This window comes from Gordionus sp. m RMFG-2023, chromosome 2 (genome assembly GCF_954871325.1).
Source record: "Gordionus sp. m RMFG-2023 chromosome 2, tfGorSpeb1-WG-v2, whole genome shotgun sequence".
In the NCBI taxonomy this organism is placed as follows: Eukaryota; Metazoa; Nematomorpha; class Gordioida; order Chordodea; family Parachordodidae; genus Gordionus; species Gordionus sp. m RMFG-2023.
Genome location: NC_088776.1, coordinates 22,851,212 through 22,865,082, shown reverse-complemented (window position 1 = coordinate 22,865,082; position 13,871 = coordinate 22,851,212). Strand labels below are relative to the sequence as shown.

General features: G+C 25.8%; 2 protein-coding genes across 2 annotated transcripts in view; one reads left to right on the top strand and one right to left on the bottom strand.

Annotated features, from left to right (window-relative positions):
* Nucleotides 1-306: 306 nt before the first annotated feature.
* On the top strand, nt 307-1,621 carry LOC135924193 (uncharacterized). Its single transcript, XM_065459240.1, has one exon. It carries the CDS (start codon nt 307-309, stop codon nt 1,366-1,368), a length of 1,062 nt encoding a protein of 353 aa, XP_065315312.1. The 3' UTR covers nt 1,369-1,621.
* Nucleotides 1,613-13,871, bottom strand: part of LOC135923343 (BOS complex subunit NCLN-like) — a 30,331-nt gene continuing 18,072 nt past the window's right edge. The window contains exons 8-14 of the mRNA XM_065458036.1: nt 12,019-12,152; nt 10,600-10,781; nt 10,184-10,328; nt 7,011-7,174; nt 6,136-6,189; nt 2,115-2,193; nt 1,613-1,979 (exon numbers count right to left, since the gene is read on the bottom strand). Of these exons, the coding sequence (XP_065314108.1) occupies nt 1,785-1,979; nt 2,115-2,193; nt 6,136-6,189; nt 7,011-7,174; nt 10,184-10,328; nt 10,600-10,781; nt 12,019-12,152 (953 nt within the window). The 3' untranslated portion in view covers nt 1,613-1,784. The remainder of the gene's footprint in view (nt 1,980-2,114; nt 2,194-6,135; nt 6,190-7,010; nt 7,175-10,183; nt 10,329-10,599; nt 10,782-12,018; nt 12,153-13,871) is intronic.

Below are 13,871 nucleotides of genomic sequence, written 5' to 3'. Positions count from 1 at the left end.
ACTATGAAACAGTTTTTAATTTATCTCGATGAAACTTCAAAATTGGGCAAAAAATTTATAATTCAAGTTTTTTTTAAAATGTTTTAATTGTATTAAATAATATGAAAGACTTAGATGATACACATATCTTTGTTTCTTCAGACATTGTTGAATCACTTCGGGAAGAAGTAGATGAATTATTAGACAAATTATCATTTCCAGTTGTTAATTCAATTGAGGATTAAGGCTGAAATAACACCATATATGATGAATTACTTTATATTTATTATGGCATATATGATTAGAATTATATTGATAACATATTCTATGATACAAGACAAATATTTTCGTGTAAAATACACTGATATTGACTATGATGTTTATTTGCAAGCATCTCATACATTGAAATCACCAAAATTTGTAGATTTATATATTATAAACCCAACTTATAGATATAATCCATTGATTGCATATATAACCTTAATTGATATATATTTTGTAAGTGGACTTTGTAAATTTATTTATGCTTCTTCAGATATAGTAGCAGCTTTGTTTATAAATAAATTATCCTCAATTTTACTCCATGCTCACTCTAGTACAACTTTATTATTTCTTATTAAAAATATTTGGTTATATAATCCTTTGGTCATTGCAATATCAACAAGAGGTAATTTTGATTCATTAATTTGTTGTTTATTTGCATTTTTACTTCATGAAATAAATAAACCAAATTCTTGTCTTATTTCAAGCTTTTTATATGGCTTATGTATTCACCTTAGAATTTTTCCTATTTTATTTATACCAACATTTTATTTCTTTCTACTTCAGAGAAATTCAAAATTTCCTAAATTTATTTTTAATTATCAGCATTTTATATTTTTTGGAACTGCATTCTTGACATTTACCATTTTAACATTCTATTTTTATAAAATATTTCATCAACCTTATATAAATTCGGCGTTTCTTTATCATCTCATATATCGCAAAGATTTTAAGCATAATTTTTCAATGCATTTTTATCCTACATATTTATCACTTAGCACTCCAATTTTATCCCATTTTGAAACACGATTAGATTTAATGAAATTATATCAACTATTATCTCTAGATAAATTAATTGTCACTGTCATATCCCTATACATTCCTTTCAAAATATTTAATGTATATGAAATATTTAATGGTAATCAATTGTCTATCGTAGTTTCACATCATATACACAAACTTGCTAGTTGCCTTTTAATCATTACACTTACTTTTGTAACATTTAACAAAGTTATAACATCCCAATATTTCTTATGGCCTTTAATTTTTTTGCCCATTGTATTAGCCCCATCTTTTAATGAGCTTGAACAATTCAGCTTAAAAACATTTGGTAAACTTCCTATCTAGTTAATAACACTTTGGCTAATCATGAAAGTTGGTTGGTTATTTTTTGCTTACAATTTAGAATTTCAAGGTCTTAATATTTTCATGTATGTTTTGATTATGAGCTGTCTTTTTTTTCGACCAATGTAGCTATCATATGTTATATTGTATATTATTGTAATGTGTGGTGCACAAATTTGAACGTTAAACACCTAATAGATTCATAAATTTATTACAATACAATCCTGATTTTAATGTTTAATTTATTATTTTTAAATAAAAGCAATATAATACATAGAGTAGCTTATATTTTTTTACAAATGTACAGTCTCCAGTTATTAATGTTTTTTACAAAAAAAAAGATACAAGCAAAAATATGTTTATCTAAAATGGTTATTATCAATTTCAAGCAGTTTCAATTTTTTACAAAACAAAATAAATTAGTTATTAAGATCGGCATTTCTTTTATAAAGGTAATAGTTACCATTTTGGCTTAAATTGCTATTATTTTCATTATGTTGCTTGCTGCCAACGTATTTTTGTGAAGAGTTATTATTAATGTTGCTGAAACCATTGTAGTAACTCATAGAATTCTGTGTTATTTTTATCCATATATTTGATATGGTGTCGAAGTACTAAGATTTTTTTTAAATATATGAATTTTAGTTTGTGAGTTAATTATAGCTAAAAATATATGTATAGTATTTTCAATAAGTATTGTTTTATAAGATTATCAGTGGAATTAAATATTTATATAATATTAAATTTACCATTAAAAATAGATGCACCAATCCCAAATACAACCCGATCAAAATTGCAATATATAAATCGAATATGGCTGGTTTAGATCTATATAATTAAAAAAAACTATGTCTAAGATTTATTTTAAAGAAATAGAAATGGTGAAAATATCTTGACAAAAATAAATAAATTTCCTAAAACGCCATTATTTAATTCAATCAATTTATAATGATAGGCCAATAACCAATTTTTAAAAAATATCAATGATTGAGGCCAATCCTATTAGAGGTCTGCAAAGATCAACGAGATTTGGCCCGTTATTTGCACAAGTTGCCTGTCCCACCATTTTTTTGAAAATTTGCCCACCCTAGGCCAACTTGTTATAATTATATTTAAATTTGCCTGGCCTGGCCCATAAGAATTTTACAAAAAGTCAAGCCCAACCCGTTATAGTTTTACGAAAAATCGATCCTGGCACGTTATTTTTTTATACAAATTTTCTGCCCATCTTATTTTTAATAACTATCTAATTTTTTCACAATATCATTTAAGGTTCTTATATCTCTCCTCCTCTACAAGGCTTAATAATCAATTGTGTTCGATATATGTATTGTGCAGTTTTTTGTGAATTACTATTTTATTTTATTATAGATTTAGTATTTAAGTTAGGTAGCTCTTAAAATACAAAGAAATAAGCATATTATAATTTATTTCTAATAAAATTAATCAAATTAGCTTGAAATTGGAAAAAAATATATGGAGATTTTATTGCACAGGCTAACCTATTAAAAGTTAACGAAAAGTCATTGCAAGACCTTGCCTGATAGTTTATGTAAAAATGCAATAATTGTCTTGCCAAGTCTTTTTTAATTTAGCCAGCGAAACAGGCTTTGCAGATCTCTAAATCTTATATTAAAATATCGGTATATCACTATTTTTTTTAAGTTTATTAACTTCAGATCTAATTTTTAATAAAAATTTAAAACAAGTTCGGAATACAAAAAGAAATAAAACAATATATTTTATCTATATAATTTGAAATATGAATAAAAAATTTTATAGGAATTAATTAAAATTAAATTATTCTCTAAGAAATGTACACCTCTAATAACACTGTGTGACAAGAAAAATGGGAGAAGAAAATAAAAACAAGTTTTGGTGCAGAATTTGACACTGAGTTCGAATCCGTTTCCAAATTTTCCCTACACGTCAAGTTCTAAAAATATTACCGTTAATTCTAAATATGTTTCAAAAGTACTCTATGCCATGAAAATTCAACCAAAATCTATAAATTAAAAAAGTCGGTACAAATATTTTCGAACTTTTTAATTTTTACACTTTTATTGAATTTTCTCTGCATAAAGCATTTTTAAAGTATATTAAGGTAATATTTATCTTTTTTAGTTGTATTTAGTAATATTTTATGCATTTATGATCAATTTATACTAAAATCAGATATCTGTACCCACTTTATTAATTTATACTCTTTTTGAATTGAGCATTTTTGAAGCAAAATTCATTTAAAATACAATAATTGCAAATTTTATTATTATTTATCTTTTTTAGAGGTATATATTTGTTTTTTTAATCAATTTATATCAAAATATATGATTTTCCAATGGAGATCCTTGAACCCGTAGTATGGGCAATAAATAATAATGCCAAATAACGAGTAGGAAGAAAGGAGAAGAATTATTTTTTTTCGCGCTTAATTTTTCATAAACATTTAATTTCTTTCATTAATTTTTTTTTTAAATTGGGTTTTAAATATTATTCAAATTCCCTCCTTATATAATATTCTACAAAAAATTAATGCCGAGGTCCCCTTGTTTAAAGTGTGTCTCTAAATTTTGTTACATCTGTGCGGGCTATATATTGCCCGCAAATTCCAATTTCTCCAATCATTCAAAGGATTTATGAAATTTATTACAATATTCCACTCTGCGATTTGGATAAACCATTTGCCCCTTCTTTTAATTCATGGGTAAATGGAAAACGGTCATATTTGCCTTATTCGAAACCTGCATTTTGGCACGTGGCAAGAAATCATTTGCGGGATTGTTATTTTTGCTCGATTAGTACATTTGAGTTTAACAAAAAAAATAAGAAAAAAATTCGTTATCCTGAAATTTCGTCGGTTGTTTATCCGGTAAAATATAATATGCATACAACAGTTCCTTTTTTTAATAGTTCGCAGCTGGAAAAATTACGTTGCCAGGACAATGACAATATTGATCTTGGATTCGCCATTTATGTCACAAGAGCAACTAAATAACATAACCAGAAATTTACAACTTTCAAAAAGAAAGTCCGAATTTTTAGCCTCAAGGCTTAATGATTTTAAAATTTTAAAATATGGAGTTCGAACTTCATACCGATTCCGTGGAGCATCGTTTAAAAATTTATTCTCTTACGAAAATTTTTTATACCATTCCAACAATCTAGGTCAACTTTTTTTACAACTTAATATTGAATTGGTGCCCGATGAATGGCGCTTGTTCATCCATGCAAAAACAGCTTGAAAGCAGTTTTGCTTCATAACGGAAATTCTAAGCCATCAATTCCCATCGCCTATTCCAACCAGTTAAATGAATCATATGAAAATATGAAATATTTATTGTCAAAAATAAATTATTCCATTTACGAATTTAAGATATGCTGCGATCTCAAAATGATCGCAATCCTGACGGGCCTTCAGTTAGGCTACACCAAGCATTCGTGTTTTCTTTGTCTCTGGAATTCCAGAGAAACTCTAAAACATTATACAGCATCTGAATGGGAGGATCGTCCCAACGTTATTGAAAAAAATCGCGTAAATATCCCGCTTGTTTCTAAAAATAAGATTTTGTTGCCTCCGTTGCACATAAAATTAAGACTAATCAAAAATTTTATCAAAAAATTGTCCGAGGGCCCCACGATATACCTTATAAATTTTTTCCCCAAGCTTTCCCAAGCAAAAATAAAAGAGGGGATTTTAGTGGGCCCCCAAATAAGAAAACTCATGAAGGACGAAGATGAATTGTTACTCATTGAATTAAAAGCATGGGAATCTTTTAAATGGATATGCAGATCGTTCCTTCGCAATCATAAATCAGCCGACTATTGTGAGAAAATTGATGACCTATTAACAAATTATAAGGAAATGGGATGCCGAGTCCCTCAAAATCCATTTTCTTCATTCCCATAAAGATTTTTTCCCTGAAAACTTAGGTGCTGTGTCAGAAGAAATGGGGGAGCGGTTCTATCAACAAATAGAAAATCTCGAAAAGTTTTATCACGGCAAGAATTGTATAATATGTTGGCGGACTACTGCTGGAGTATCTTTTTTGAAGATAAATCATCAACTTCATATTGGCGGAAATTTTAGATTTACCATTAAATGTTTTTAAATTCGATAAATTTTATGTTATTGTTTAATTTGTTTTAAATTCAATAAATTTATTGTATATTACAAGTTAAATCCTATATAATAATGAAGGAGGGGTGGGACAACTGACCGATAAAAGGTTTATTAAAAGTAAAATATGAGATAGGTTAGCTTAGCATAATATATTTATTTAAATATGAGAAATATAACTATTTCATTTAAAATAAATTTTTTGGGAATCGTAACGTGTGCAGTGTAGCGAAGAGAACGAAAGCCACAATAAATAAATATATTAAATGTAAGCTATATTAAAAAAGATTTTATAAATAAAGGTAAATTTAAAAAATATAGGTTGTTTAAAAATTGAGTAAGGATTTTATTAAAAAAATGTATAATAATAATAAGGAAGGTTTGCTGCAAAAATTAAGATATTTTTTTAGTTGTAGGGATCATAAGTTATAAACCTTCAAAAAGTAAAAATGACCTTTTTGGCCACTTTAACCTAAAATAAATAAAAAACCTGATGTGCTAGGAAAAAACTAACAGCGGATTTAGAATATGATTAAAAAATTGTCTTGAAACATGTTTATTTTATTTTCTCCCAAAAAATAAAGTCGAAATTTGTCACACAGTGTAAGCAATGGGAAACTGTAAAGAAATGTTTTAATAAAAAATTATATTACTTGTAAAAGGTGAGAGAACCTTCAAAGTTATCGTAAAACACAAATTCTGGCTCTCTGTGAGTATTTTTTAAAAAATTATTATATTTTCTATATTATTATGTATGCATAAATTTTAATAATAATTTAAAGCTTATTAACTTGTAAACTATTATCTTGCCAGAATTAATGACATAATGTTATAACAAAACTTAGATAATTTAGAAAGCTTTAATTTAATTTAAAATAAATGTACGGTTATTTTCAGACAAAACCTTTTTTCAAAGATGTTGAGGCATGTTTTCAGCAATTTTTTTATTTCCAAATAAATAATTTTTTTGATACATTATTTTAAAAAATTAATTTGACAAATTATCCTAATTACTAGAAACATGCCTCAGAACCCTCTTTGAAATAACGCTGTCTGAAAATTGCTTTAGAAAATAATCAAACCTTGATGAATTTTTTTTTTAAATATTTGAAAAATTTTAATAATCGATGGAGTAAAATTTAAAAATAATATTTTAGAAACCTATTTTATTAGATTTTTAATTACAATCTTTATCATTATTTTTTAAATATTTGAAAATATCTCCCATATACTTAACTTTTTGTTAATTAAATATTGTCCAAATCATATCATATATTTATATAAATAGAATAATATCTTGATTTTTATTTTCTGCAATGTGAAACGGTTTTTATAGATTCCGCTTCCGAAAGATTTTTTTGTATTTAAAAAATATTCATATTTTGAAAGTTTTAATAGATCGTGATATTTTCACTTGAATTGAGCCGGCTATTAAAAAAATATTTGTGAGCAGGATTTTTGGCGCTCTTTACAGTGATAATAATCATTCGGCAATATTTATTTTAATTTACATAAATTATACAATTACCTTTTATCAGCTTTGAAAGGAATAATCCTAATGTCTTTCATTATATCTGAAAAATGGTTAACGATGCTGGATAATATGTGAGATTCTTTCGTGAGTAAATGTTGGGAACGCGGGAATTTAGAAAAGGTATCCATTAAGCCTAATATATGATCTTCGTCTATATTCTTAAAAATTTTTTTAATTAAGATTAATCTTTAAGCTGGATTAGTAGGGTTTTATGTTTTATTTAATTGATTTCACATACTAACTGTAAACAAAGCCCTGCAAGTGAACCCAGAGTAAAGCACGGGCCTAAAAAAATTGAAAATAATATTTTCCTATTTACTAAAATAAAATGATAATTCTTTGAGATTAGGTCAAAGCAATTAGTAATTTATATTTAAATTAAAATTTCGGGGTCGGGCATAAATCGAGCCCGTAAATAAAAATTTCGAATCGGAATAAAAAATAGATACAAATTTTAATGAGCTCGGGTAAAAAAAATTGAACTTGCAAGTAGTAGTGAACAGCTCAATTTGAGCCCATTTTTAAAAGCGGCTAACTCAATATTTTGTTCAGAAAAATATTATGGAAGTTTGAAGATTTTACGCATAAATGACGCGAAGATTTTACGCATAAATGACGCAAAGATTTTGGCATCTATTATCGAAATCTCGATTAGGCAATATTTTTCAGGAAAAATATATTGAGTTAGCCGTTTAATCAGCTCAAATCAGGCCTGATTTTCAAGCCCGGTCCGATTTCCAAGGAATTTTTATTTGTCCAGATCCAAAAGCTATTTGCTAGCCCGGCTCGATATTATTCAAATATAGAAATTATTATTTTTTACTATAGTTATGTGAATCCCTGATTAAATGTCTTAGCGAAACTTCTAATCCAATAGTTTGATACAATTAATCTTCTAGAAATATTGTTTATTAGATTGCGCCGATATATAAAATATCGAGGCTGATATTTCGCATTTTAAAAAAAATATAGGATCGGGTCCGATATAAAAACCCGATCCAATATTTTTATTTATTTTTTGTTATACATTATTTAATATTTCAAAAGATTTTATATTTTTTTAATTTTATAAAAATTGAACGTTTCAAATCTTTTTTTATAAATAAGAACTCGCCCATTTAATTATATACTTTAAGTAAGGATCTATCATTTTTTATCATAAATTTTTAAGATGGCATATGAGTTATGGAAATTTTTTTACAAAAGATAAAAAGAATTTTCAAGGGATATAAACAGTCCATATCGTAGAATTTTATTGCCAGAATATATAGAGCCTCTAGTAGTGTTGTTAAAAGCCCGAATTGGGTCGATTTTTAAAAATGGCCCGATTAAGATTTTACCAAATATATGTAAGTCTGGAGACTTTGCTCATAGAAGGCAGAAAGTTTTGGATCTCATTTGCCAATCTCGAGTCTTACATTTTCATTTTTATTTTAAAAAAATCGAAAATTTTATATATTAAATTAAATATAACTATTTTGATATTCATACCAATATGCTGTTCAAAATATATTTTTTGACACCTAATATAATTGGTTTTTCATAAATTTTAGAATTCATTGTAGAAATAAAATTAAATGCAGAATTCGATTTTTTGCATCGAAAATATAGATTTTTTTGTTAATTTGGTGACCAGACATTCATGGTGTTATACTTGGGATTTAAAATTTTCCATAAATGATTTCATTTCAATACTTTTATCTATAAAAATTTATCCGTAAAATTTCAAATGTTTTAATGCAAAAACTCAATTTTGCACATCAATTATATACACTTAAACTTTTTTCCATATTCGTGGACCTCTTTCAAAACGAATAAAATTTTGCATGAGTTTACCAGGCCCACCACATTGACTAGTAACTACCACAATTTTATTTAAAAGTCGAAATCTACCACAATCAACTTAACCACCATAATTTTACCACATTTTTCAATTTCCGAAATGTATCAAACTCCCACAATTTTAAATTTTCTTCAAAAATCATGTTTTTGAAAAATTTCATATAAAAATATATTGTATTATGTCCTAGAAAGAAATTTCAAATCAAAAAATTCAATTACCCCTTTTTATTGAAACCCCTGTTTTTAAATTTCTTGTTTTATATGTTAACCAATAAAAGGATGGGATTTTATATAAAGAGCGGTCATACCATATTATCAAATTTCTATAAATTTTAAAATAATAAAACAATTATAATTTTAAAAAATCCCTCCCCCACTTATATTTTTAAAAAATAAATCTATAATTAGTATCTAGAAATTCGTTATTCGCTCCCAAACCCAATCTTTTTATAGTAAAATCTACCATAGTCAATATATTTTACCTGGCAACCCTGTATCAGAGCATATATGTAATTTAATTTTTTAGCCTCTAACTTAATTAGTTCCGGAGATATGGTGGGTTCAAGTTAAAAAATAGTCCTTCCTAATTTAAATACCCAAAAAATCTAAATTTTTGAGACCTATATTTGGTATCTTTAAATAGTCCTCGAATCCTTTTTTTAAATATAATTTTAATTATTATTTCCAAAAAAAATAGCAAGTGTTTTTCATTTCAGGAAAAGGTATAAATCTTTTAATTTGCTGGGTTAAAATTTTCTAAATATTTGTTTATTAAATAAATATAAATTTATATTAAAAAAATTAGGTTGGGAAAACCATTATTTTTTAGTTATCATATTTTTGAGTAATCTTTATTTATATCGGTTTTTCCAAATTAGGAAGCCTTTTTTTTTAGCTTGGACACGCCATATCTCCGGAACTAATTAAGTTAGAGCTTAAAAAATTAAATTGCATAGATCTTCACAACGGTCTATTAAACCTGATCGATTTTAAATGGAATGCCAGAATGATGAACATTCATTTTTTTAAATAGTGAATAATTATTATAAAATACAATTTATCGTAAAATATAAAAAATCAAAATTTATAAAATATTATTAAAAACAATTTCTATGCTATATAAAAAAATAAATTTTGATTAAAATTATGATATTCAACTTATCTTGTCTATAAAAAATAAGCAAGATAAGGATAGGATTTGAATTCACATAAAAATTTATAAAGCAATTTAAATATCGGAATAGTACTGGTATGCAGCTTTACAAAATGTTAATAAGAAATAAATCATATAAAAATTATAATATAATTATGTTACAATAACTTACAAAATGAGAGCCCAACAGGGTTCGATTTTGAAGAATATTCTCGGACAGATTTTTAGGATCCTCATCCGGGAAATATAGAAATCTTAATAAGGCCTCCGCCAATATACGAGTATTTAATGTTATAGCAGGTATAATGCTTGTACAGCTTTAAAAGATAAAATTATTCGTTAAAAATATCATGAAGAACTATTAAATTTTAACTTAAGTAAGAAATGAAAATAAAAGAGATGAAAGAAAATAGAATATAAATAATAAAGTCGCATATAATTATTTATAAATTTCGTTCCTTTGTTCGAGCTTTCCTTTTTCTCTATTTCTTTCTTTTTCGCTCTTTATGTCAATTTGTTTTTATTTCTCTTATTTCTTTCCTTTTTATTTTAATATGATTGAAAAATAAGTATTATTAAAAATTATACTCAGAATCTAAAATAGTATCCCTTTTACTGCTTTCTTGCGAATTGCTACTAGTGCTCAAGTGAGATGAGACAGTAAAGGCTGATTTGATTTTTTGTGCGAATATTTCGTGTTCCCAATACATTTTTTTGGTGTTGGAAACTTGGATAGATATTTTCTGCTTATTAGAAGTAGCTTTTAAATGCTTTAAAAAAATATATATTATTAATTTGAATTGAGCGGAAGTATAAGAAAATTCAATTTAATAAAAATGCCGACTCTTCATTAATAGCTCACCTCTACACTTTTGGTGCAAATTGTGTTGGGTTCAAATTATACATTCAAAAACAAACAATTTTAAATGTAAGAGGGGGGGGAGGGGTAAATAAAATATTATATGGGGACATCAAATAGCACTTTTGTAAAATTGATGAAAGTGGAGTTAGAATACTAAATAATCAAAGAAGCCGATGCATATATATATATATATATTAAAAATTCTAGCAATGTCGATAAGAAGAGCAGCCTATCACAAAAAAAAGATTGGTGAATTTTAGTTAAACAGCTTGAACATATTTTATATATTCTGGATCCCTTACGAAAATAATCGCCTTATCAAAGAGGTCACATTTTAAAAGGTATGCATTTAATTATAAATAGGTAGAGGGATACAAGAATCCAAAAATTATTATGGAGTGTATATGTGATGGGTAACCAATTATTTTTGATAATATAATTAAGTTTTCATAAGATTAGGAAACCTTAGTAAATTCTTACATATCCAAAATATAGGTGAATGATTTAACTTACTTTGTATATCTTGACCTGTAAGAGACAAATTTTTTAGACCCAATCCGAAAAGCATATTACTGACCCAACCAAACCGACAATTTTTTTGTCAAAAGAAATTCCAGACCAAACCAGAACATAAAATTAATTTCTTATTCCCAACTCGACTATGAAAATCTAAGAAAAAAATACCCAAAATTTATTTTTTTAATGTGTTAAAAGAAATTATTTAAAATGAACAAAATTGTAAGATAATATATAAGCAAACTATTATTTATCTATATCTCTGATTAAATTCAAAATTGTGACAAAAATATTTCCAAGCCTGACCCATCTGAAAATTTTTTTTCACAGTACTAGGGAAAAACGAAAGATTTGGTATCATCTTTTAAGAGTGTAACATCTACTACATAACTATGAATCTTTAATTTATAAAGGCTAGATTATTTAAAAAAAACTCTTATAATTATAATTAAATTACACTGTTTATAAAAAATATGAAATTGTTAATTTTTCTTGGATGGGTGGGGGGGGGGGGGGGGTTGATGTAAAGGAGGTAGTGGGAACGTCAAAAGATAAGATTTTGACTCTAACTCAGTTTCAAACATATATAAGTCAAGCAATAAAATTATTTTAAATTTTTTAGAGGATACCCTAAAAAATTTGTGAATGGCCGAATTTTCTTTGTGGTTTTTGGAAACGTGCAAATACATTGTATCACCTACTTTGCCACTTCCTATTGAATCCAGGCATAAGATAAAGGCTATATCGGAAACGATATTGATATCTGAAGATTAGTTATGTTATTTTTCAAATTAGTTTTCACCAAACTATGTCAGAAATAGGGACCCGAACCGTTTTTATAACGGTTCAGTATGTAAAAAATTATAATGATTACGGTTCAGTATGTAAAAAATTATAATGGTTACGGTTCTTAAGAAAAATTTACAAAGGTTTCGGTTTAGCTAATTATAAAGGTTCATATTCATTACGGTTAGAAATTTTTTTTTATTGAAGCAACACCATCGTCTAATTTATTTTTATTATAAGCATCTATGAATTATATATTAAAAAAATATATAAGTTTCAAAATAACTCATTTTTAAATATATTGTAAGTAATATATTTGATTTAAATGGATTCATATTTGTTTGTTGTGACGATAACACAAATTTAACCCCGAAAAGGCACTTTCTACAGAAACTTGTGTTGCGGGAACCATCAGTACTATAAGAGCAAGTTTATATAATTCTGGACATTCAAATTTTGATTCCTAAAATATAAAAACTGAACCGGTTTAAACCAGTTTAACCTTTTTTAATAAAGGTTCTTTTTACTCTTTCAAAAAATAATTATATCGGTTCGGTTACGGTTCTGATATTTATAACGGTTTATAATGGTTTAACGGTTCGTTACGGTTCACTCCGGGTCTCTGGTCAGAAATAAGATTAATATCGGATTAGCCTAATCTATACCTAAAACGAATTCGTTATTCGGTTGGTATTTTAAGAACATGAATAAGATAACTATATTATCTGCCGAGTAATTTTTTATCTAATATTCGAAATTATTCGTAAACATTCGAAATTATTCATAAATATTTGAAATTATTCTTAAGTATTTAACATGTACAGAGAAAATTTTTATGTATTCTTTTTTCCCATATTTAAAAATTACTTTTTTAAATTTTATTAATACATTTTTTTATTTTTGAAAATATTTTTAAATAATTTAATTTTCGAAATCGAATCGAATATATTTATTATTTACAATTATTCAATTCGAAAACTATGAATAGAATGCGAATAATGCAAATAATAGATTTGATAATTTATAGGTATTATTCATTTCTTAATTGAATACCAGTCACTTTTAAAATTGAAATCGATAAATTTACATTGACCTTTATGAGCTACATTGTAGACTTATATTTTATATATAAAACATTTGAAGTCTAAAACTTATAAATACATTAATTAAATACTTTAAATCGTGTAGTTATAAATTCATGTATAAAATCATGAATTTAAATCAAATTTATTACTTAATTATGAAAATAGATTAATGTTATTACTTATTATATAAATAAGTGATTTATCAATAAAAATATTTTATATACCTTTATAATTGCAATTGAATTGAATATAAACTATAACTGATCATTATAATATATTTAAATGACATATGTTATGGTATAGTTAAATTATAGATGTTATACTAATAAAAAGTATAATAAAAATTAAAACCATTGATGTCTTTGCAGAATATAAAATTAGATAAGATATCGGATCGGTAATCGGTCGATATCAATTTAATATCGGGAATATCGGATCGGCTTACAAAAAGTGGTATCTAAACCCCTAAAAAATTATACTTTTCTATATTTATTTAATTAATGTTATTTTTTAATATAAATAATATTTTATTTGAGTATTATTATTAATTCATTTTTTTCTACAATTTACTCAATAAATTGGCATAATTTGTTTTAAAAAATGTGTATGAA